This window comes from Nannobrachium achirus, assembly GCF_963921795.1.
Source record: "Nannobrachium achirus genome assembly, chromosome: 11".
NCBI classification, from domain to species: domain Eukaryota; kingdom Metazoa; phylum Chordata; class Actinopteri; order Myctophiformes; family Myctophidae; genus Nannobrachium; species Nannobrachium achirus.
Window position 1 is genome coordinate 10,871,128 of NC_137820.1, and position 23,966 is coordinate 10,895,093.

The following is a 23,966-nucleotide window of genomic DNA, read 5'->3' on the forward strand; positions in this document are numbered from 1 at the left end:
CATTCTCTGTAGTCGCTGACTATGGTAGCAAAATTGGAACAACATGAATGGCCATAGTACTCAAGTCAAGACTGTCATGACTGCAGTCTGCAGACCATATACTGTATATAACACTTGAGAACAACTGAGACAGTTTAGCATCTAGTGTTGTTCCTAAGTATTTGTCATCTATCACTTCAATGCCCTGAGTAAGTACCCCATCAATGACTTTGTTGGATGGTGGATGTTGTTCTCAAATCAAAGATGATCTAGTTTTCCTAAGTGTTCAAAAAAGAAAACTGGCACGGCACCAATAGGCATAAAACATGATAGCTATCATAAACCTGATAGCAGGTTTCATCATAACCTTGTGTCAAATCCGCAAATGTTATACAAACATGATCATTCCAGACAGTAGCTGAAGAAATGATACAGTAGATAAAAAGGGTCCTACTAATTTGGGTAGTAAAGAAAAACAGTAAACAGTAGATATACAGTAGTGAGGAGAGACAGGCCTACAGTAGGGTTCATTGTGCTCTCTGTGTGCAGGATATAATAGAGTTCTCATGATTGTGAGAACTAATTTACAAGAACTGACATTAGCCATATATTCCCTCAGCACCTGCACACACTACACAGTGCACAATGAAACCTACTGTCTCCTCTACTATTGCTTATACTGGGTCTCCACAAGAGGGCGACATTTATGCAAGTTGTATTTACCCTCTAGTCCAGGGGTCGGCAACCCTTTTGACATGAAGTGCAATGTTTTCATTTTCTTGATAGTCAGTGTGCCATGGCAGTTATGACAACACAACATGTCATATGATATTTCCAATTGATTTTGACAGGCTCTAAATAAAAACCTTTTATATTTGTTCTTTAGAAATAGCCTATATTCTTTTACATTAGGATGTAGGCCTCATGATCATTAGACTCAAGCAATAACCCACTTATCACCCAGACTATCTCCCCAGTCAAAGTTATCAGTTTGAATGAATGTGCCAATGTTGGCACCCGTGACTAAGGTTGCCTACCCCTGCTCTAGTCTATTCGACAAAGGAACTGCTCGAATGCAAGAGAAACTGCCAAACTGGACACTTTAAAAAGGGTGTTCAACTATTATAATTACTGTATCATGGCCACTCATAAATGACGATTGCTCATTCAATCTGCCAAGTGAAAAAGCTTACAGCACCTGGTATAGACCATATTCACACCGCGGCCATCTTGGATCACATGACTTCCTGGGATAGCAGCCTGCATTACAGACCATTGTGAACAATGGAGCGATGGTCCCAAAATATGAGTTCTATTCAACCAATTTCTTTTTACCAAATTGACAAATGGGCAGATGACAACATCAACATCCCCAAATGATTAAATAGAAGGGTATATCCACAATATTCATGTTAGTTGCAGTGTTACTCTGTACAAAGACTTGCTACAGTATCTGTGCAGACTAGTGCTTGCTCTCTCTGCCATCATAGTTAATATCACTGTATCGTGATTTTTGCATATTAATCAGACAAAAAAGAAGTGAAGGACCGCACACCGTCTCGAAGCTCCCCAAATATTTATTATAGTCAGCGGAATAAAACACAACGTTTCGGCCTGTGTTGGCCTTCTTCAGGTGTAAAACTGAACAGTGAATCACATTGAAGGTATAAATAGGGCATGCTGGGTAGAATTCAGAAAGATCATGACTGAAAACAGCCGGGGACTACGCCCCAATGAACTGGAGTCTGATTTTCAAATCAGCCAAATCAGCCTCAGGCTGTCATCAGCAGAGGCAGTGAGAGAGACAGCCCTATGATTCCTATAGGAGCAAGGGGTATAAACCATTTAAGAATAACCAAGCATGTTTACTAACATGAGGTATCAATGTCCCATACCTATTACTATTGTATTACACTGATAATGTCAATAAACAGTGAAAATAACAATAAAAAGTGAAAACACAGTCAGAATACAAAAATTAAATTAAAAACACAGAAAAAACAATGTAACAAGAAATCCAATGCAAAAGTAAAAAATACAATGCAGAAGTGAGAAAAAGCTAGTCATAGAAAAGGTTTTAAGTCAAATTCTTCGTTAAGACCAAAAGGGGCCATAGTAACTATTGAGATGGTGTATATAAAACATTTCCCTCTGTAGTAGGCGGCGTTCCAGATTTCCACCTCTAGGGGGTCTCTCCACCTTCTCAATACCCAAATATCTGAAGCTGGTGATGCTGTGACCTGCCTGTTTAAAGTGCAAGGCCACTGGGTTTCTTTCATCACCGCATCTTATATTAGAGCGGTGCTCGCTCATGCGGGTTCGTAAAGGTCTATTCGTTTTGCCTACATAACCAAGGCCGCACGGGCATTTAATCAAATAAACCACATTAGTGGTGCTGCAGGTGATTATACCACGTATTTTAATTAGTTTCCCACTGTGGGGATGTGTGTAGGACTTCGTTTTACTCGTAAAAACGCACTGGGCGCATCCACCACACTTATAATTCCCATCAGGAATATTATCTAGAAAGGTACCTTTTTCCTTTTGTGCAGGTGTATAAGATCTGACCAACTGGTCCCTTAAATTGGGAGGGCGCTTGAATACCACTGCTGGGGCTTCTTTAAATATTGTGTTAAGTCTTGAGTCAGATTGAATAATATGCCAGTGTTTAGAAATTATTTTTTTGAAAACAGAACCCTTAGGTGAATAGCGGAGCACACAGAAAGGAGCGTTAGTTTTTTTGGGTCTATTTTTAGGTATGAGGCATTCATCTTGTGTCATGGTCTTAAAACGATTGGCTGCACCATCTACCCATTCCTGTTTGTACCCTCTTTCCAAAAATCGATTGGTCAAATCATTAGCCTGTGTATTGTAACCCGTATCAGTACTGCAAACTCTCCTTGCCCTGTGAAACTGACTGATAGGTAGGCTCCGTATCAGATGGGTGGGGTGGAAACTGTCCCCTCGTAATATGGTGTTCCTGTCAGTAGGTTTGCGATACAAGTCAGTTTGAATGGAGTTGTCATTTTTAATGACTAATACATCAAGGAAACTGATGCTGGTGTCACTGAACTCAATTGTGAATTGTAAATGTTCATTAGCAGAATTAAGATACGCATGAAACAGTTTAAGTGTTTCTGCGGTACCCGCCCATAGAATGAACAGGTCATCAATGTAACGTTTGTATAACAAAATATTGTCATAGAAGGGGTTCACCATAGAGTCTAGAACAAAATGTTGCTCAAAGTACCCCATATATAGATTAGCGTAATTAGGTGCCATAGTGCTGCCCATGGCTGTCCCTTTAGTTTGTAAAAAGAAATCATTTTGATACAGAAAATAGTTTGTAGTCAGAACCAATTCAGTGAGTTCAGTGACGCAGGCAGTGCTGGGTTTAATAAGTGGATCTCTTTGACTCATAAAGAAATTGACAGCTTCCACACCTCCCCTATGAGGGATATTGGTGTATAAGCTGCTAACATCCAGCGTAACCAAGAGGCAATCTGTGGTGGGTAAATCAACAGTTTTCAGCTTATTAATAAAATCATTCGAGTCCCTCGTATAGGAGGGAAGAGAAGTGACCCATGGCTTCAAGCAATAATCAACAAAAGTAGAGATGTTAGAGGTAAGAGAATCAATACTACTAACTATTGGTCTACCCACTAAGGGGACAGTCTGAGATTTGTGAACCTTGGGCAAAGTGTAAATAACAGGAATGACAGGAAAATCATTTTTCATAAATGCATATTCACTTTTACTAATTTCACCATTTTCAAACCACAGTTGTAATTGTGCGTGTACAGATGCCAAAAAGGAACTAGTGGGATCAGACGGTAGTTTTCTATAGAAAGTGTCATCATTTAATTGTCTCCTAATCTCAGAGTCATAATCAGAGGTATTCTGTATGACAATCGCTCCGCCTTTATCGGCAGGGCGAATAATAATGGTGGCATCTTTTTGTAATTCTGTAATCTGATCTCTTTCCAACTTGGACATGTTATTAAACACTTTATATTCACTTTTTCTCTTTAGGGTATTATGCACATCAAACTCTACTAAACGACAAAAAGTGTCTAGAGATGCACTCCTATTCTTAGGAGGAATAAAGGTAGACTTTTTTCTGAAAGGGGTAGGTTTCCCCGCAGTCAGAACAGTAGTAGGAGGAGATACGTCAAGTTCATTCATGATTTCATTCACATTAGGATTGTCCCGTTCATTGATCACCACTTGAGACGTAGTTGTACTGGGGTGAAACAATTCTTTGAGTCTCAAAGTACGAAAAAACTTTTGAAGATCTATGTACGTGTCTCAAAGTCATTCGTATTAGAAGTCGGTGCAAACGATAAGCCTTTACTGAGGGCGGTAGTACACAGTTCTGATAGGGATTTGTTTGAGAAATTCATTACCGTGGATAGGTTCGGTTCCTGGTGGTGTAGTACTCGTTTGCGTAGGCTTCTCCTGCATTTTTTGGTGCGCGCTGGTGGTGGTGGTTCCACCCGCGCCCGCGCCCGCCGCCTCGACGGGGCCGTCGTGTGGCGTTCCCTAAAAAAGGCACCCCTTGCCTGGACCGGTTGCTGGAGTCGGAGTCCAGTGAGGAGGAGGAGGGCCAGCTCTGCGGAGGATGGCGCGGCGTCTGTAACGGGAGGCTCTGTGTGAATTGGTCCTCTTGCAGTGGTGGAGGTGGTTCCGATGTCTGTTTTCTTCTCCAGAAGTACACATTTTGTGTCTGGTAGTCCTTTGAATCTCTCGCAAATTTCTTTCGTTTGATGAGCTTGGTGTCAGCCAGACACTTCTCTTTCGCTTGTTCACATACACATATTAATCAGAAACAATCTAACAACAAATCGTTAATATGATTGTAACTGTCCCAAACCGTCTTTTTCCAGGCAGAATAACTTGCGCTCCAACTGATGTTTCTCATAGGGGTTTTTATTTTATTCCCATGATAGACAACGTGAAAAACTGTGAAATGATACAAAACATATTTTTAGCCATAATGAATAAAACAATGCAATAACCATTTACATATATAAAAGGCAATGTAGTGAGTTAAACCAAACAAAACAAGAAACAATGATACAAAAACAAACAATAAAGGTGACATACCGTGTGGCCTTCTGCTCTGAATATGTTTAGGAGAGTTAAGTTACTTTCTTGTAGAGACCCTTAGCTCTGACTTATCTTTGTTTTAAGAGACCCTTCTTTGTAGACAGGGCTCTTCTCTACACACAACCTAGTGTGTCTGTTCTTCTCCTCTAACCTGAACCTTGGCAGGTGCACCTCATATACTAGTTCAGCTCTGATTGGCATCATGTGACCATGCCCATCAGCCCATACCATGGCACAAACCAAACACAAGATGGCCTCAATGTCTGTCACCTACAAAAGTCACCCAAATAAAACATAAATTCACACTTCACATATTTCAAACAAACCCAACAATAACATAAAATAAATCATCTAGCCCCCCATTGCTGGGACAGCTACACTGCCCCCAAAATTACCAAGATTTTATTACTGCTAATTAGGTCTTTTTAGGCTGTATAAATCTGTAATTTTTCTATCAAACTGAACCCAAAATGCTATATTTAAATTGACCTTCAACCAACCAACATTAATGTTTTTAAAGATTTTTTCCCTTTATGTTTGGCGTTCTACTTGTAACAGAGTACAACTGAGTGTTCCGTTCACCTTTTCGTTTCAGGTTTGTCAGACCTTCAAGTGTCTCTGCCCCCATGGGCCTTCATTTTTACCTTTCTCTTTCCACTTCTTCTTTCTCTCTTCCTTCTCCGGAACTTTGTTCTTTTTCCATTTCCGTCTTTTCTTCTTGGACTCAACCCAAGCAACCTGAACTGTCTGCTGTTCCTCCAGTGTTCACTGGTCATCTCTTCTGTGTTTAAAGTGCTCTGAGGACTTGTGCCTTTCCTTGCCAGTTCAGCCACCACCGGTTGCTTGCTTTGCATGTCACTGTCCGTTGGGTCAAGCTCTTGCTTCAGGCTGGGTTGATCTTTTGCAGTACTGGGCCCTGGGTTGGTGGCCTCAACTTGCTTGCTCTTAACCTCTGCTGCACAGGGGGGTCCGAGGATGTGGGGTTAACCACATGGAGAGAAGCTTCCCCTGCCTTCACACCAGACTGTGGCGCCAGCTCCAGGACTGGTGTAGAAGTGCCCTTGTCCACCTCCATGGACTCAGACAACACAGACATCTCATCTTGGGAGTAGACAGCAATGGTTACTTTCTTTAGTAAAGGCATTTCCTTCTCTTTACCTTCTACAGCTTCAAAGTCTTTTTGTTTCTCAGTTATTTTCAACTTTTCCGTTTCCATGACTTCCAAATCTCTTTTTTCCTCCTTTTTCACCGTCTCCTTTTGGGCCCTTTCTGGGACCAACTCTGTTTTCCCAGCCTCTGCTGAACACCTCCTTATAAGCACCACCAGTTCACTAGTCACTGAAACGCAGCTTTGCATTTTTCTTCTGAACTCTTGACATGGAGTGGTCAGCTCCCATAAACCTCCATATTGTCTCTTTATGTCAGACTCCCATTTCTTTAGAGTAAATACCCATTCCTCCAATTCAATTTTTGAGCATTGCTCCTTTAGTTTGAGGCTGACATGTTTAACATCAGTTTTAAAGTTATTATACAAGGACAGGAACCTTTTCTCTAGTTTTTGAATATCATGGTTTAACAATTTAGTTGGCTGGGTTTCAACTTCTGATACTGCAGGGATCTTAATTTCAGGTTTTAACTCATGTTGCGTTACAAATTCTGCGAAGTATGCATTAATCTCTGTTATTCTATTTTGAATTATTAGTCTTTCGGACTCATCAGTTGTAGTTTCCAATATGTCCTCCAAGTACAACCTTTCTTCTTCTAGAGCTGCAGTTATTTGTGCTGGGCTGAAATCATCCATTTTTAATTTCAATGAAGAGCCCAAGCTTAAATTAAAGTGCTTAAGTTAACATGGGTTAGCCCATTATTGCACACCTCAAAATAAAGTGACTAGCTCAGGATTATTATTGCACTCTGAAATAAAGTGACTGTTGCTCAGGAACAATTGCACAACCCAGAATGCATAAGAGTAAAGGCTAGGTTTAAACCACCAAACTGACTCAACTCGAATTGTATTTGGAATTACTTTTAACAAAATTAATCCTTATCAAAACCTTAAACCTCAACCCTTGCCTAGTTAGCAGCTTTACAAAATAATGCTGTGGAATATTAAACCCATTTTAATGAATATTCAACCAGCAACAATAAAATGTCTTTCACAGTGTACAATGTCATCTACTACTCAAATAATCAACCTTCAACAATAAAACTTAAACTTGTTAAAGTGCCTTTTTTTTTCTACTCACACCAGTCCGACCTGTGATCCCAAACCAATGTTTTGACTGTTGCACAGGACCTCCAACCTTCTCTTGTAGAGACAAGGACCGGAGGAGACGATGCTGCCCTCTTGTAGCCAACTCGACCACGCAGCAGCACCAACTTATTGCTCCTCTACCTCTGCTCACCGCTCTGTTTAGGTAAAGTTCACATGTGCATTGTCACACCAGGTTGAGACTTGTAGATAGACTGGTCGGCTGATGCGGGTGGCACTGGAAGACGCTCCTCTCCCATGGCCATGTTGTGTGGATTTGAATGGACCGCAGCGTCCCAAGGTTTCACCGCCGCTACCGGTTGAATGGCCGACGCGCTCTCCCCCAGCAAGGAAACTCCGTCGGGGTTCGTTCTTCAACTCAGCCTGGCAGTGAGTGGCGGACGTTTTTCACTGTAACTGTCCCAAACCGTCTTTTTCCAGGCAGAATAACTTGCGCTCCAACTGATGTTTCTCATAGGGGTTTTTATTTTATTCCCATGATAGACAACGTGAAAAACTGTGAAATGATACAAAACATATTTTTAGCCATAATGAATAAAACAATGCAATAACCATTTACATATATAAAAGGCAATGTAGTGAGTTAAACCAAACAAAATAACAAGAAACAATGATACAAAAACAAACAATAAAAGGTGACATACCGTGTGGCCTTCTGCTCTGAATATGTTTAGGAGAGTTAAGTTACTTTCTTGTAGAGACCCTTAGCTCTGACTTATCTTTGTTTTAAGAGACCCTTCTTTGTAGACAGGGCTCTTCTCTACACACAACCTAGTGTGTCTGTTCTTCTCCTCTAACCTGAACCTTGGCAGGTGCACCTCATATACTAGTTCAGCTCTGATTGGCATCATGTGACCATGCCCATCAGCCCATACCATGGCACAAACCAAACACAAGATGGCCTCAATGTCTGTCACCTACAAAAGTCACCCAAATAAAACATAAATTCACACTTCACATATTTCAAACAAACCCAACAATAACATAAAATAAATCATCTAGCCCCCCATTGCTGGGACAGCTACAATGATAGTGGAGCAAACACTGCACAGATAGCAAGTCTTTGTACAGAGTAAAACCGCAACCTAAAACTACCATGAATATTGTGGAAGTACCCTTGCGCGTGGGGAGAACAACGACAAAACAGTTGAGCTTTTCCGTCCAGGTCCATCCATAGGTGTCCGTCCTGTGGCCCATTGTCTCCCATCTGTAGTCCAAACACTGGTTTCAGCACAGGTGATGATCACTGGAAGCAGTGCTCCTTCCGAGCACAGGTCTCCGCCAGGTCAGGTATGTTATTGTGGTCTCCTGGTGGCTGCATTCATGATTTGAGGCTTTCTCTTTTTTTTCTCCAAACATGTGTGTTGCAAAAGTCGACCTGTTGGTGGCGCTATTACGCTATAACATGCCAATGTGAAAAGATTGCTCCCTGCATTCATGATTTGAGGCATTTTGTTCAAAACGGATCAATCCTTCAAACTTCAAAGCCAATGTTTGACAATTAGGATGGAATATAAAATATCGGACAGATACGTCTGGATCACATGACTATAGAGATACTGTGTAGCGTGTGACTTTTGGACAAAATCTGTAGGAGTGCCGTCCAAAAATGTGTTTTGCACAAATCCGCCTCCTGGTGGCGCTATAACAAGCTCATGTAAAAGATTAGGGGCAGAGGTTCTGCTCTTGCACCCAGGGAGTGTGCGTGCACACTGCACAGTTTGGCTGCCATCGTGCCAACGGTTCCAGAGATTAGCTGTCCACAGACGAAAGGACACACCCACAGGCGGACAGACGGTCAGGGTGCAAAACATAGTCTCCCCATGCCTTTCCTAAAACAGAAAATAAGAAAATAAAGAAAAAACACCAGGTCAGGAAGGTTATTTTGACCTCCTGGTGGCGCTATAATGGGCCAATGTGAAAAGGGTGTCATGTCATCTTCGGCCTTTCACGGCAATCGGACGCTGCATGCATGATTTTGTTCCAAAAATGTGTTTTGCAAAAGTTGACCTGGTGCTATAACAGGCCAATGTGAAAGGGTTGCATTTGTTCCTTGACCTAGTGGGAATGTGCGTGCAAAGTCTCACGAAAAGCGCAAGCTGCGTTCATGATTATTATGAGGCATTTTGTTCAAAACGGACCAATCCTGCCAACTTTGGAAACCAATGTTAACCAATCAGGATGGAATATGAAATATCGGACAGATCCATCTTGATCACATGACTATAGAGATACTGTGTACTGATTTGTGTGTGTGTGTGTGTGTGTGTGTGTGTGTGTGTGTGTGTGTGTGTGTGTGTGTGTGTTTTTTGATCAAATCTGAAGGAGTAATATCAAAAAATGTATTTTACATAAGTCGGCCTCCTGGTGGCGCAGATGTGAAAAATGCAGGGCAAAGGTTTTTCCTTGGCCTCTAAGTGCGCATACAAAGTTTTACACTGATCAGTGTAGTTATAGGTAACAACACAAATCGGCCTGTTATAGCGTCACCATGAGGCTAATTTGAAATTGTTGAAGTGGCTTTTCTTCCTCGGCCTATTGGGAATGTGCGTGCACAATTTCACCAAAATTGCACGCAGGTAGGGCGTTCCACATTTTAGTGTATAGCAGGAGAAGTAATTCGATGGGTACATGGCTATCTTAGTGGTGTAGTGTGTACATCAGGCCCATTGAACTTCGAGAAGGAAGGTTAAGCAGGACCCTAATTAGTTTGTTAAGGGCTGTTTTTTGTTGCCTTGTTTTTAAGGCATTTGGGGCGATGTGATACCATACGTGGACTCCATAGTCAAAGAGGGGCTGAATGAGTACACCTCCTATTGACCAGCGGGGAGATCCTCTGTAAGACACAGATTCATTGGTAGATTTTTTTGATTAGCTTAGTAATTCTTTCGCTGGAAAGATTTGCAACCCGGGTAGACTTTTGCATTCCTATGCAAGTCTAACAAAGTATTCACAAATGCATCATATGACCAGTTGTAGCATGCTGAAATACTATCTAAAAACACGGATTGAACACAAAAAATAACTCAGAACTGTGTTGATCGTGTCCCAAATAACAATAAAATAAGATCTGGTCTTCCCAGAGGTGAAGTGGTCCTTTAATGTCTGCCTGTACCACATGCTTGTAGTCAATCAATAAAAAGAAAAAAAGTGTCACTTGATCAGAATACACATGTAAACTAGAAGCAGTGCTCTTCCGAGCACAGGTCTCCACCAGGCCAGCCATCCTGGTGGTGCTGCTGTATAATAGGCCAAAAAAAATTTGTGCTTCGCCAATCTTAGACCTTTCAAGGCAGTCGGATGCTGCATGCATGATTTAAGACATTGTGTTCCAAAAATGTGTTTTGCTAAAGTCTACCTGCTGGTGGCGCTATAAAAGGCCAATGTGAAAAGGGTAGCATATTCCTTAACGTAGTGGAAATGTGTGGCAAATTTCACGGTATTCGCAAGCTGCATTGATGATTTGATTTTGAGGCATTTTGTTCAAAAACGGAGCAATCCTGCAAACTTTGGAAGCCAATATTAGCCAATTAGGATGGAATATGAAATATCAGACGGATCGGACTTGATCACATGACTATAGAGATACTGTGTACTGATTTTCATCATTGTTGGAGAAAATCTGATGGAGTAATAGCAAAGAATGTGTTTTACATAAGTTGTCCTCCTGGTGGCGCTATAAAAGGCAAATGTGAAAAATGCAGGGCAAAGGTTTATCCTTAGCCTCTAGGGAGCGCGCATGCAAAGTTTTCCACTTATCGATGGAGTTAAAGATAAAAACACAAATTGCCCTGTTATTTGTGTTATTTGTGCCACCATGAGGCTGATTTGAGAGATTTGAAGTGGCATTTCTTCCTCGGCCTAGTGGGAATGTGCGCGCCCAATCTCACCAAGATTGCACGCTGTGTTCATGATTTGAGGCATTTTGTTCAAAACTGAGCAATCCTGCAAACTTTGGAAGACAATTGTAGCTAATCAGGATGGAATATGGAAAATCTGACAGATCCATGTCGATCAGAGATACTGTCTACCGATGTGTAGGATTTGTGGACAAAATCTATAGTGTAGTGTACAGAAATGTGTTTTGCAAACATCGGCCACAAGGTGGCGCTAGAACATGACCGTTTGAAAAATGTGGGGCAGAGGTTCTGAATTGACATCCAGGGAGTGTGCGTGCTTATTTTGGCAGCGACCGAGCCAACTCATACTGATTTCTGAAGCCAAGTACCCTCTTCCCCTGACTACAGCATTTTGCTTATCAAAAGCTCATCTAAAGTCCAGTTCCAATGCCAATATGTTCAAAAATAAAACAGCTTAATGGAAAATAACATTGCTTTTTATTCAATAACAGTTGTACTGTCAAGGTATTGAAGTAATTTGGTTTAACAATTTACAGATCTTCTGTACCCCCTGCAGTGCCCCTGCGTCCCCCTAGGGGTACACGTACCCTCATTTGAGAAACACTGTTCTAGATCACAGATTGTCAAAGTCTTCCAGAAAAAAGAATAATAATAATCTGTTAATACTTTGTGCCACAGACCACATTTTTACAAGATTTTGTCTATTTTGGGAAAATAGCCATACAAGCTCACAACGCGCCACATCGCAACGCGTTGTGAGCTTGCAGATCGTCTAATTTCAAATGGTCAATGTATAATAATTTGTAATGGTTAAATTGGCTACACTGAATTTAATGTACATGACTGTCGCTGGAGACACCTTGGAACCCCCTCAAGGACCCTCGGGGGTCCTCGGACCCCACTTTGAGAACCACTGTATCTATAAATCTATACAATATTCATGTTTAAATGTTTAGAATCCCCCCCCCATCGCTATGGAACCCCCCCCCCCCCCAACCACCACCACACCTGTTCCTGATTATTACATTATGATACACTGTCTGTCTGTCTGTCTGTCTGTCTGTCTGTCTGTCTGTCTGTCTGTCTGTCTGTCTGTCTGTCTGTCTGTCTGTCTGTCCTCACACCCTGTCTGTCTGTCTGTCTGTCTGTCTGTCTGTCTGTCTGTCTGTCTGTCTGTCCTCATACCCTGTCTGTCTGTCTGTCCTCACACAGATACACAGAGGAGGAGGCCTCTGTGTTCCAAAACCCAAACCCAGCATAGAGAGGTTCAGTGAATATGTTCTGGAAGGTGTACAGGTGTGTCAGTGTGTCTGAGGACACTGTGTAGAAGGACAGAGTCCCAGCAGGACAATCCAGATACACTGCTGCTCTGTTCTCTGATCTGACCCTGTCCTCTCTGTCCTCTCTGTCTCTGTCCTCTCTGTCTCTGTCATCTCTGTCCTCATCCACTGCTGCTCTGTTGGAGTCAGAGGGACGGAGAGAAAGGTAAGTGTACCTACTATTGTGTGAGACACTGTAATAGTCTTCATGGTGAACATCACTACAGAACAGACACCAGGACTGGGCATTCCATCCAAGCCAACAGTCATCACCCTCTACTTTCCTGTTGATTCCTCTATAGGTCACTGCTATCTGAACCTGTCCACTCCACTCTACCTCCCAGTAAGAGCGTCCAGTCAGACCCTCTGTACACAGAACCTGCTCCACTCCATCAAACCTGTCAGGATGATCAGGATATGAATGATCCTGTTTCACCAGTGTCACCTTCCTGTTGTTCTCAGACAGAAAGATGAGGCTGTGTGCTGTGTTTGTGTCCAGAGAGAGACGATGGGAATCTGATGAGAAAACAACACAGTAAATATTAAACACTCTCTCTCTCTCTCTCACACACACACACACACACACACACACACACACACACACACACACACACACACACACACACACACACACACACACACACACACACACACACACACACAATGTAACCCCCCAAGGACCCCTGGGGGTACCTGGACCCCAGTTTTAACAACTTTAACCCTTCATCAACTGGTGTCTCCCAGGGCTCTATACTCGGTCTGTTCAGTTTTTCCCTCCACACTCCAAATCTCTTCGTTCAAAATAGCTGATCTACAAACGCAGCACAGCGCAAAACGTTGTGAGCATGTAGATCTGCTATTTCCGGAGAATGTTCATGTATTAAGACATGTCCAACATTGGTTTGCAGGGTTTAAGCCCCACACACACGTCCCAGACTCTTCTCCCTTCCCTAAAACTCCCTGGACAATGCTCCACACGTCCCAGACTCTTCTCCATTCCCTAAAACTCCCTGGACAATGCTCCACACGACCCAGACTCTTCTCCCTTCCCTAAAACCCCCTGGAGAATGCTCCACACATCCCAGACTCTTCTCCATTCCCTAAAACACCCTGTCACAGGTTCCCCTAGGGGGGATTAACTTACTACACCTTTTACAAACACATTGGTGAAGGTTTTTCTTATAACATGCCCTGACTACAGGAGGGAGTGGCCTTCAAAGTATAAAACAGTGTATAAAATGTCAATGAGCGACAGACAGACAGACACTCACATCTTGTAAGGAGTTGAGGTTTAATCCAGTGTTCTCCTCCATGATTCACACTGTAGGAAGAAGAACAACAATTAATCAATGTCTAACTGTCTAACACAACACCTACCTCACATTACCAGTAAGACTCCCTAATCGGGAGATAAGCGACCGTCAGGTCACAGCGTGATTTGAGAGCAAAATGTGTAGGAGCAGCGTCCAAAAAAGTATTTGAAAAATTCGGCCAGATGGTGGCGCTATATGGGAGAGATTCATGGTGATGACATGAGTGTAGACATACTGTGTACCAATTTGCGTGATTTTAGGGCAAAATCTGTAGGAGAAGTGTCCAAAAATGTGTTTGAAAAAAATTAGCCTGATGGTGGTGCTATATGGGACAGATCCATGTTGATGATATGAGTGTAGAGATAGCCTACTGTGTCCCGATTCGCGTGATTCTAGGGCAAAATCTGTAGGAGCAGTGTCCACAATGTGTTGTCCTGATGGTGGCGCTATATGGGACAAATACATGTTGAAGACATGAGTGTAGACCAAGTGTGTACCGATTTGCGTGATTTTAGGTCAAACTTTGTAGGAACAGTGTCCAAAAATGTGTTTTGCAAGAATCGGCCTCATGGTGGCGCTAGTAGAGGGTCATGTGAGAATTGATGGGTTGTGGTTTGGCAGGCAAGGAGTGTGTGTGCAAAATTTCGCATGGATTGGGGCAACCGTTGCGGAGATATGAGCAGGGCAAAAGTGTGACGTGTGACGTGTGACAGACTGACGGACAGCTGGTCGAGGTTTTGGTCGAGGTTTTGATAGTAACTGCGACCTGACGGTCGCAATTATTACACACACACACCTCCCAGAGGGAAGAATATTGTGCTATTTTATCATGAACATTAGTGAGGACCAATTATATGAAGATGAAAAGTGGTGAAGTCGTCCTTTAAGCATTTAATACAGTGTTTATATATCGTCATATCTCTGTATTTCAACCTTTTTATTTTCTTTAATAAATCAGTGCTTTACGTATTTGTGTGGACTTTACAAATATTGAACCAAAGAAAAGTATTAAAAAGCGCGTCTGACTAAAGGACATTCACAAAGATGTTGTTTTACATTTTGTGTTCCTGTAATAAAGGTAATTTAATGCATTGTTTAATTGCTATTATTTTACAGTTGATGACATCCAGGAGTGCATAGAGACTGATAGACTCCAGGAGAGGAAAGAAGGAAAAAAAGTGAGACAATGGCATTAGAGAGAGAACTCACTTTAACCTCTTTTGAGCTATTGTCCCCATTGCCACTGTAAATGTAAATGACCACTGCTAAAGGGGTGAGGACTTTTCTGGGCTAAATAATCATCTAGTTTGTGATCTTAGATTCAACTAACATGCTTCTTCTCATCTCAACAGTGTTTGTTCTCCACATGACCCATGTTGGATCAGTCGCCCTTGGTTTCCCCAATGTACGCTGAATTTAAGTTAGGTAAGCCCAAACTCCTACAACATGTCAGTTAGACAAGGGACTTGCACGCACGCACGCACGCACGCACGCACGCACGCACGCACGCACGCACGCACGCACGCACACACACACACACACACACACACACACACACACACACACACACACACACACACACACACACACACACACACACACACACACACCAACACACACACCAACATGGACACAGTCCAAGTCTACTCACTTCAGAGTCTCCAGTGCAGCAGAGAGCTTCTTCAGACCAGAGCCTCCTAAGTGGCTGAAGTTCAAGTCCAGCTGTTTCAGATGGGAGGGGTTGAAGGTCAGAGCTGAAGACAGAGAAGAACAGCCTTCCTCTGTGACCCCACAGCCTGACAACCTGCAGAGAAATCCATATTTAACAAAGTGCTGTTGATGTTCAAGTAGAGATCCACACGGAGAGAAAACACTATTTATTTACCTCAGGATTTGCAGTCTACATTCTCCACTCTTCAGTAGAGCAGAGAGTTTGTCCAGCTGTGAACCCGACAGGCAGTTGAAACTGAGATCCAATTCTCTCAAATGGGAAAGATTAGAGCTGAGAGCTGAGAGCAGGATGTCTAATCCTGTCTGTGTGATGTTACAGCCAGAAAGTCTGAAATGACAGATTATAGATCTGGCTGAGTTTTGGAGTAGAGACCAAAGAGATGGAAAGGCAGGCAGGAATAATGTGAAGTAAATCATTTTAATTGTAAACTTCCAACAGGCAGCTAACTGACAGGAAACAGGCAGAAGACAACAGATGATCTAACAAACTGACTAAGAGAGGACAGGCTACCAGGTGTATCACAAGTATTAAAGTTTTAAAACTCAAATATCAACCTTATTGACAAAATGAAACAGACAGAAGAGTGATTAAAATGACTCTCACTGCTGGTGGGCTGGGGAACCAGCAAACCTTCCGGACTGTGTTTGGTGTAAACACAGTTTACACAGTTGTTTAAGTGGACTTCATAATTCCCTAGCAGCCGTGATGGATCACATGTTTGTTACTGTACGTATCACTGTGATGAAACTTGGACCGTTTCATGATTCTAGTAAGTGTGGGATACCATCATGTCAACTGTATTCACACTCTTTTAATTATAATCAAACATTAAACAATAAAACAGAGCTAATCAAAAGCATGCTGGTTATTTAAACTGACCTCAGTATCTCCAGTTCACAATGTGGACTCTTTAATCCAGCAGAGATTATCTCCATGAATGAATCCTGCACGTTGTTATAACTGACGTCCAATTCTCTCAGATGTGAAGGATTAGAGCTGAGAGCTGAAGCCACAATTTCAAAGTCTGGCTTTTGGTGGAAACCGCCAACAAGTCTGTAAATGTAGATTACCGGTATGTCAAATCTGAGATTATCATAACATTAGATTATAATTCAATTCATTAAGGAGATTAACTATGAGCATGTAAATCTAGTTGGCCAGATATTAACAGGTCAAATAAGAACAGGGAACCAAAAAACATAAAAGTGAAAGTCAGATCATCTGTATACTATAGTTTTTAACGTGCTATGAACTTGTTCTATGAACTAATTTAGTAATTCCTCATAAAAATCAGTAAAGTAAACCTAGCTAATGACCAAGCAGTTTTAATTTAGCAAATTGTGATGTAGTTTTAATCATAGTCTTTTGAATACGTCATATCTAGTCATCTAAAAGTTAGTTGAATTATATACTGTATAAGACTAAATCTACAGTCTAGAGTAAAATGTATTTTGGTGGGCCGTGATGGCATCGTAATATCCGATTTGCTACATGCCAAAAATAACTATTCTACAAGCTCATCTACAAGCTGACAACGCATCTGTAACATGTTGTGAACACCTTTTATATCGTTTTGCTGTCGGCCTCCGTTTGCTTCAATGCATCTATTTTTTTTGTATTCTTGATTCACCATAAATAAATGTTATACAAACAAAATATAATTATCACTAACCCTAACCCTAACGAGAGAAACAAAGTATTTTAATGTAATCAGGTCAGGAACACTCATAGCTTTTATACTAGAGTGAGTTGTTAATGTGTGTCTCTTCAGATTTAAATGTCTGGAGGAAAATATGTATTTTATGTACATTGGAGTAACCCTATAGTATAGTTCAGGAGATATATTTTAATTTAATTGGATTTTAGTGTATTGTTCATGTAATCAATATAATAGATTAATTGTTAATAGTATTGTTTATATATTGTACATGGCAGTCATCCTGTGGTCAGACAAGTTCAAAGGACTACAATGGAAATAAATCCTGGACTTTATTGTGTCTCCTCCTCAGATGGTTATAACTGTACTGTTATTGACTTTAAAACAAACTAAACTAAATTAATCTAATTGTTTGTAAACAATTAGATTAAATTAGGCCATCCTCTGTACACCCCTCCACTAATGGGATGGTCCATTTCTCAGGAGGTATGGTCCGTTGTCATTGTGAATAGTACAGAAGACTTGAGTTCTCTTGTTCTGTGTACCATGTTCCTTGTTCCCTGTTGGTGTGTATTTTACACTCTGTTTTACCTGGCTTTAATAGGACTAGCCTTTACACATTCACACAATACCACCTGACACTATTTGAAACCTGCCTCTTATTGGATATTTTACATTAACCATTATTTCTACTCTTAGTTTTAGTTGTGATGGTAGATTGATTCTCTTCTAATATGTTTTCTATTCTCATGACTACTAACCGAGCCTTTCTGGTGTTCCTCACAGCTGGGAGCAGTCTGGATTTGCCTGCATTTGTTGTGTTGTATTTGTGCGGGTCCAACTCATCCAGAACCTCCTCTGATGTCAGCAGTATGAAGGCCAGAGCTGAACACTGGCTCTCAGACAGTTTTGTCTTTGATCTGTCCCCTGACTCCAGGTATTGTTGGATCTCCTGTTGAACTGAGTGGTCGTTCATCTCCATCAAACAGTGGAAGATGTTGATATATCTATCAGGAGAGAGATTTAGATCCTCACGTTTTATCTCCTTCAGGTTGTTGATGGCTCTCTGGATCTCATCTTGTCTGTTGTACTCTGTCTGACCCCGCAGGTGTCCTAAAAGACTCTGGTTGGACTCCATTAAGAGGCCATGGAGGAAGCGGACAAAGAGGTCCAGGTGGCCATTTTTACTCTTCAGGGATTCTTTAAAGGCTCTAAGCAGGAAGTCAGACAAGGATCTGACATCATCTCCCAGGAACGTCTTCAGTACCTCTGTGTTCTTCTGTGTGTAACAGTGGAACAAAAAGACTGCAGCCAGAAACTCCTGGATGCTCAGATGAACAAAGCTGTAGACCTTTCTCTCAGATTGAACAGTCTCTTCTTTGAAGATCTCTGTGCACACTCCAGAGTACAGCGAGGCGTCTTTCACATCAAGACCACACTCTTCCAGGTCTTCTTGGTAGAACATCATGCTACTTTTCTCCAGATGTTCAAATGCCAGCCTGCCCAGCTTCAGAAGTAACTCCCTGTCAGCCTGCATGAGCTGCTGTTGATTTTCTCTCTGCTGTTGCTTCTTTCTCTGTCTCTTGTTTGGTTTATTTTTCTTGGTCTTGTCATACTTCAGATTCTTCCTCTTGGTCTGGACCCACAGGAAGTGGCCGTACATCTTAGTCAGGGTCTTAGGCAGCTCTTCTGTCTCGTCTGTCTTCAACAAGTCCTCCAGAACGGTAGCGGTGATCCAACAGAATACTGGGATGTGACACATGATGTGGAGGCTCTTTGATGTCTTCATGTGTGAAATGATTTTGTTGGCCAGCTTCTCATCACTGAATCTCTTCCTGAAGAACTCCTCCTTCTGGGGGTCTGTGAACCCTCGTACTTCTGTCACCAGGTCAACATATGCAGGAGGGATCTGATTGGCTGCTGCAGGTCTGGTAGTTATCCAGAGGAGGGCTGAGGGGAGCAGATTCCCCTTGATGAGGTTTGTCAACAGCAGGTCCACTGATGATGTCACTGTGACATCAGAAACAATGGCATTGCTGTCAAAGTGCAGTGAAAACCTGCTTTCATCCAGACCGTCAAAGATGAAGCCTACTTTCCAGACAGCGAGCTGCTCTGCTGTGACCTTCTTTAATTCTGGGTGGAAACGATGGATCAGTGAGAGAAGACTGTGCTGCTCATCTCTGACCAAGTTCAGCTCCCGGAATGAGAAGGGAACCAGAAGAATGACATCTTGATTTTCCAAACCCTTTGCCCAGTCCAGAGTGAACTTACGCACAGAGAATGTTTTTCCAATGCCAGCGATGCCCTTGGTCAGAATTCTTCTGCTGGGTTTCTCTCTGCCAAGGAGGAGGGGTTTAAAGATGTCACAGCATTTGATTGTTTGGTCATGGAGGGTTTTCTTCTTGGAAAGTGTCTCAAGCTGCCAGACCTCATGTTGGGTATTAACCCCTTCACTCTCTCCAGCTGAGATGTAGAGCTCTGTGTAGATGCTGCTGAGGGAGGGCACTTCAGTGATGTATGTCACACGATCAAGACGGTTCAAACCGACCTTATAAACCTTTAAAGCCTCCTGCGGACTGACACCTATGATAAGACAATGAAGACTTTTTAAACATTCAGGCTAATTTATACATTTACATACCATTAAAACTCTCTTAAATACCCTCAGAAATCTACACTTTGTAAAAAGAAAACTGTATATTTTAATAACGACAACATTGTATCATTTATTTGTGTCTAAATGTATAATTATGTTTAGCATCAGTATTTTGGACATTGAGTCTGATGATGTGTTCTGCTATTTAAGGATTTCATTAATTGATATGAAATGTTAAATAGTGAGAAATGGGTCCAGTCTTACTTTGTTCACTTGTGGTTTGACTCGATGTCTTCAGTTCAGGTGTCTTTCTGAGTCTCTCTCTGTGGAGATGAAGACAATATAGATAATAGATAGTTTAATATATTTACTTATTATATTTATTTATTTATTATATTAACTTATATTATTTAAGTGGTTAATTAAATACACACAAGCTCATAGAGTGTTTTGAGCTTGTAGTTCGTAGAGGATTGTAGAGGTAACGAATGCTATCAATCACAGTATAGCATGCCATCATATCATATAGTATATAGAATCATATATAGGGATGACAATCGAGAACCAGTTCTTGTTGAGAACCGGTTTCCGGTGTATCAATTACTTGGAAATAATTTGACTGAGCACACTGTAAAAAATAAACTATTTTTGGTGAAAACTAATAAATAAATAAAAATAAACTAAACAAAGCAAAAAAAGAAGAAAATGACATGAGGAGCAGAAGGAGGGGAGGAGGTAGGAACACCATTGGCCACTAAGGCTCCCTCCATGCAAAGACGAATTTAGGTGATTCCGCACAAGTTCTTTATCATTTAGACCTTTCTGCCACACGGAGCCGGTGTCTTGGGTGCCTGAACTTCCTGAAGACACACATCTTTGAAACCGAATTCCCAGAGTGAATCAATCTGAAGACGGCGCTGTCGCGTCTCTGTATAAACAGCCGAATATGCATAATTCCTGAAATGATGATGTTGTTGCAGCACAGCCTCTCCCTAACCTGCATGCGCCGAGCCCCTCTCCCCTTCCCTCCCAACGACAGCATCAAACATGTTTGTGCTACTGGGTGCGATAGGGCTTTCACAGCATATTGTACTCCTCCCTCCCACAGCACCTCCGTCAGCAACAAGTGGACATTATAAAAAGAAAGGCAAAAAAATAACATCACTCTCATCTTCTCTCTTTTTGGTGCTTTGTGGCAGCTTTACAGCGCCACTCACAGGCCTGGCATATACACTACAGTGGTTTTGGTGCATTCTGGAGACAGTCTTGCCGTTCTCAGTGGTTTTCATGTAGACACTTGCACCCTTTGTCCAATGGCGAAATATGAGTAACATTGTTGGGTTCTGGTTCCTCAACATTGCTGTGACAAGAAAAAGAAATCTAACGAGAAGCTGTGTGCGTGAAGCGCCTCACAGACGAGGTGACTGGAGGTGAATGGGACCTAGTGGTCTCACTGTACTGATGTAAATATATAGGTGAATGGAGGTGAATGGGAGCAATAGTGGTCTCAATGGGAGCTATAGATCTATGTACAGATGTGCCATTTCAAAACTTCACACGTCCTGCCATTGGCAAGACAGTAGATTTACAGGGGATTTGCAGAACATAGATCTTGTAGATCAGATAGTTTTGCTATTCTTATGACCTTCTCTGACTTTGAAGTTTAAATCTACATATGAAGGTGGATTCTGCTTTTCAATGGGAATGGAGTGGTTTCTTGACATTTGCAACAAATTGCGAGTTTCTGCAAAAATACGCTCCATTCCTCATAAAAATGAGAAAGGCAAAACAGGGAAAGAAACCTGTGGAAAAAAATGCATTTACAGGAAAAGAGCAATAAATACTGAAAAGTTGAAACGGCACTACAGTACAGTAATCCTTACATAATACAGTATATATTCCATAGTTAGTTACACAGACATGAACACAAGCAGCCAGTCTGTGCAGCTTCACCACTGAACAGCACATAGTGATTTGTAGCACTTCATTCTATAGTCATTTATAATCTATAAGGATTGGAGAGAGAGGACACATTGTCATTAGACTATAGCCATGTTTCCATAAGCTTATTCGAAAATAGGAAGCGAATTAACAGAAATTTTGCCTGTTTCCATTTGCGGGTGTCATTCGAATTAGCGACGGTCGCATGAGTTGATCGGGCTGATTTCTTCAGACCGAACCGAGACGTGAGCACTGCACGTCTGACTGCTGTGACTCGATCGCTGCACAGTGCCCACTCATCCTGCAAGTTTCAGCGTCCTCTGGTAGGTGGCCGATCTGCAAGCTCACAGCGCGGCGCTGACGCTGAGACGCGGATGCGAGCTGCTGTGAGCTTGTAGATCGGCCACTTTTGGCACGCAACACTGTGTGATGAGGAAGGGTTAGCAACGGTCCCACGGATGGCTTGACTCCGGGAGGTGAAAGCGAGAGGAATTTACACACGGTCCATGTCACTCCGTGTGTAAATAACAACCGGTTTGCTTTGTGGGCTAATGCTATACAATGGACGTTAAGCGGCAAGGGAAAGTGTTAAGTTGGAGGAAGATATGGACCCAGAACATCATCATTTATTCGCATTTATTGTCTGACCCGTTTCCATTCACAAATGCGCATTTAATTTATTCGATAAAGCCTCAAAATCCACCTCCTCCAAACGGATAAACGTTTTTTTGCGGATAATGAAAGTTTATTCGAATTTTGAAGTGTTTACATGAAAAGATTTAAGCAAAAAAGGCTTAATGTGCATTAAGAGGCTTTATGGAAACGCCACTTATGTCTGACTATAACTTGCAGATATAACCTAGCATAATGTTCTAGTGTGTATATTGTATAGGAAGATTCACATCACATTGACATACTGTGTGTGTGGAGGTCCAGGTTCATTACTGAAGTTCCAAGGGTGACCCATTGACTGATCACTCTTCATAGACACACAGCTGGCTGTTGGAGACTCTGCTCTGTGGTGAAGACTTCTGGAATCATATAGCAGATGTTTATACAGTTATTATGTGAATGAATAAGATTCTGAAAAATAATAATCAGGGGTGCCGTGGATGAAAAGGTCATTTACAGGGGTGTCCTGTGTCAAAAGGTTTTGAAAACCCCTGGAGTAGAGAGCCTTGAGAAAACCCAGGGGTGCGTAGTGTTCGTCCGACTTTCCCATTACTAACCCTAACTCTAATAGTGATTTGTAGCACTTCATTCTATAGTCATTTATAATCTATAAGGATTGGAGAGAGAGGACACATTGTCATTAGACTATAGCCATGTTTCCATAAGCTTATTCGAAAATAGGAAGCGAATTAACAGAATTTTTGAATGTTTCCATTTGCGGGTGTCATTCGAATTAGCGACGGTCGCATGTGTTGATCGGGCTGATTTCTTCAGACCGAACCGAGACGTGAGCACTGCACGTCTGACTGCTGTGACTCGATCGCTGCACAGTGCACACTCATCCTGCAAGTTTCAGCGTCCTCTGGTAGGTGGCCGATCTGCAAGCTCACAGCGCGGCGCTGAGGCGCGGATGTGAGCTGCTGTGAGCTTGTAGATCGGCCACTTTTGGCACGCAACACTGTGTGATGAGGAAGGGTTAGCAATGGTCCCACGGATGGCTTGACTCCGGGAGGTGAAAACGAGAGGAATTTACACACGGTCCATGTCACTCCGTGTGTAAAAAACAACCGGTTTGCTTTGTGGGCTAATGCTATACAATGGACGTTAAGCGGCAAGGGAAAGTGTTAAGTTGGAGGAAGGTATGGACCCAGAACATCATAATTTATTCACATTTATTGTCTGACCCGTTTCCATTCACAAATGCGCATTTAATTTATTCGATAAAGCATCAAAATCCACCTCCTCCAAACGGATAAACGTTTTTTTGCGGATAATGAAAGTTTATTCGAATTTTGAAGTGTTTACATAAAAAGATTTAAGCAAAAAAGGCTTAATGCGCATTAAGAGGCTTTATGGAAATGCCACTTATGTCTGACTATAACTTGCCGATATAACCTAGCATAATGTTCTAGTGTGTATATTGTATAGGAAGATTCACATCACATTGACATACTGTGTGTGTGGAGGTCCAGGTTCATTACTGAAGTTCCAAGGGTGACCCATTGACTGATCACTC

General features: G+C 41.9%; 1 protein-coding gene across 5 annotated transcripts in view; it reads right to left on the bottom strand.

Annotated features, from left to right (window-relative positions):
• Nucleotides 1–12,230: 12,230 nt before the first annotated feature.
• Nucleotides 12,231–23,966, bottom strand: part of LOC308294000 (protein NLRC3-like) — a 14,410-nt gene continuing 2,674 nt past the window's right edge. For all 5 annotated transcript variants that reach the window (XM_080736695.1, XM_080736694.1, XM_080736692.1 and 2 more), the window contains 10 exons: nucleotides 23,904–23,966; nucleotides 22,696–22,809; nucleotides 20,102–20,160; nucleotides 18,003–19,824; nucleotides 16,464–16,637; nucleotides 15,738–15,911; nucleotides 15,504–15,656; nucleotides 13,811–13,860; nucleotides 12,406–13,055; nucleotides 12,231–12,365 (listed from right to left, as the gene is read on the bottom strand). The exon at nucleotides 23,904–23,966 is cut by the window's right edge. In XM_080736695.1, the coding sequence (XP_080592821.1) occupies nucleotides 12,339–12,365; nucleotides 12,406–13,055; nucleotides 13,811–13,860; nucleotides 15,504–15,656; nucleotides 15,738–15,911; nucleotides 16,464–16,637; nucleotides 18,003–19,824; nucleotides 20,102–20,160; nucleotides 22,696–22,809; nucleotides 23,904–23,966 (3,286 nt within the window). In that variant the 3' untranslated portion in view covers nucleotides 12,231–12,338. The remainder of the gene's footprint in view (nucleotides 12,366–12,405; nucleotides 13,056–13,810; nucleotides 13,861–15,503; nucleotides 15,657–15,737; nucleotides 15,912–16,463; nucleotides 16,638–18,002; nucleotides 19,825–20,101; nucleotides 20,161–22,695; nucleotides 22,810–23,903) is intronic.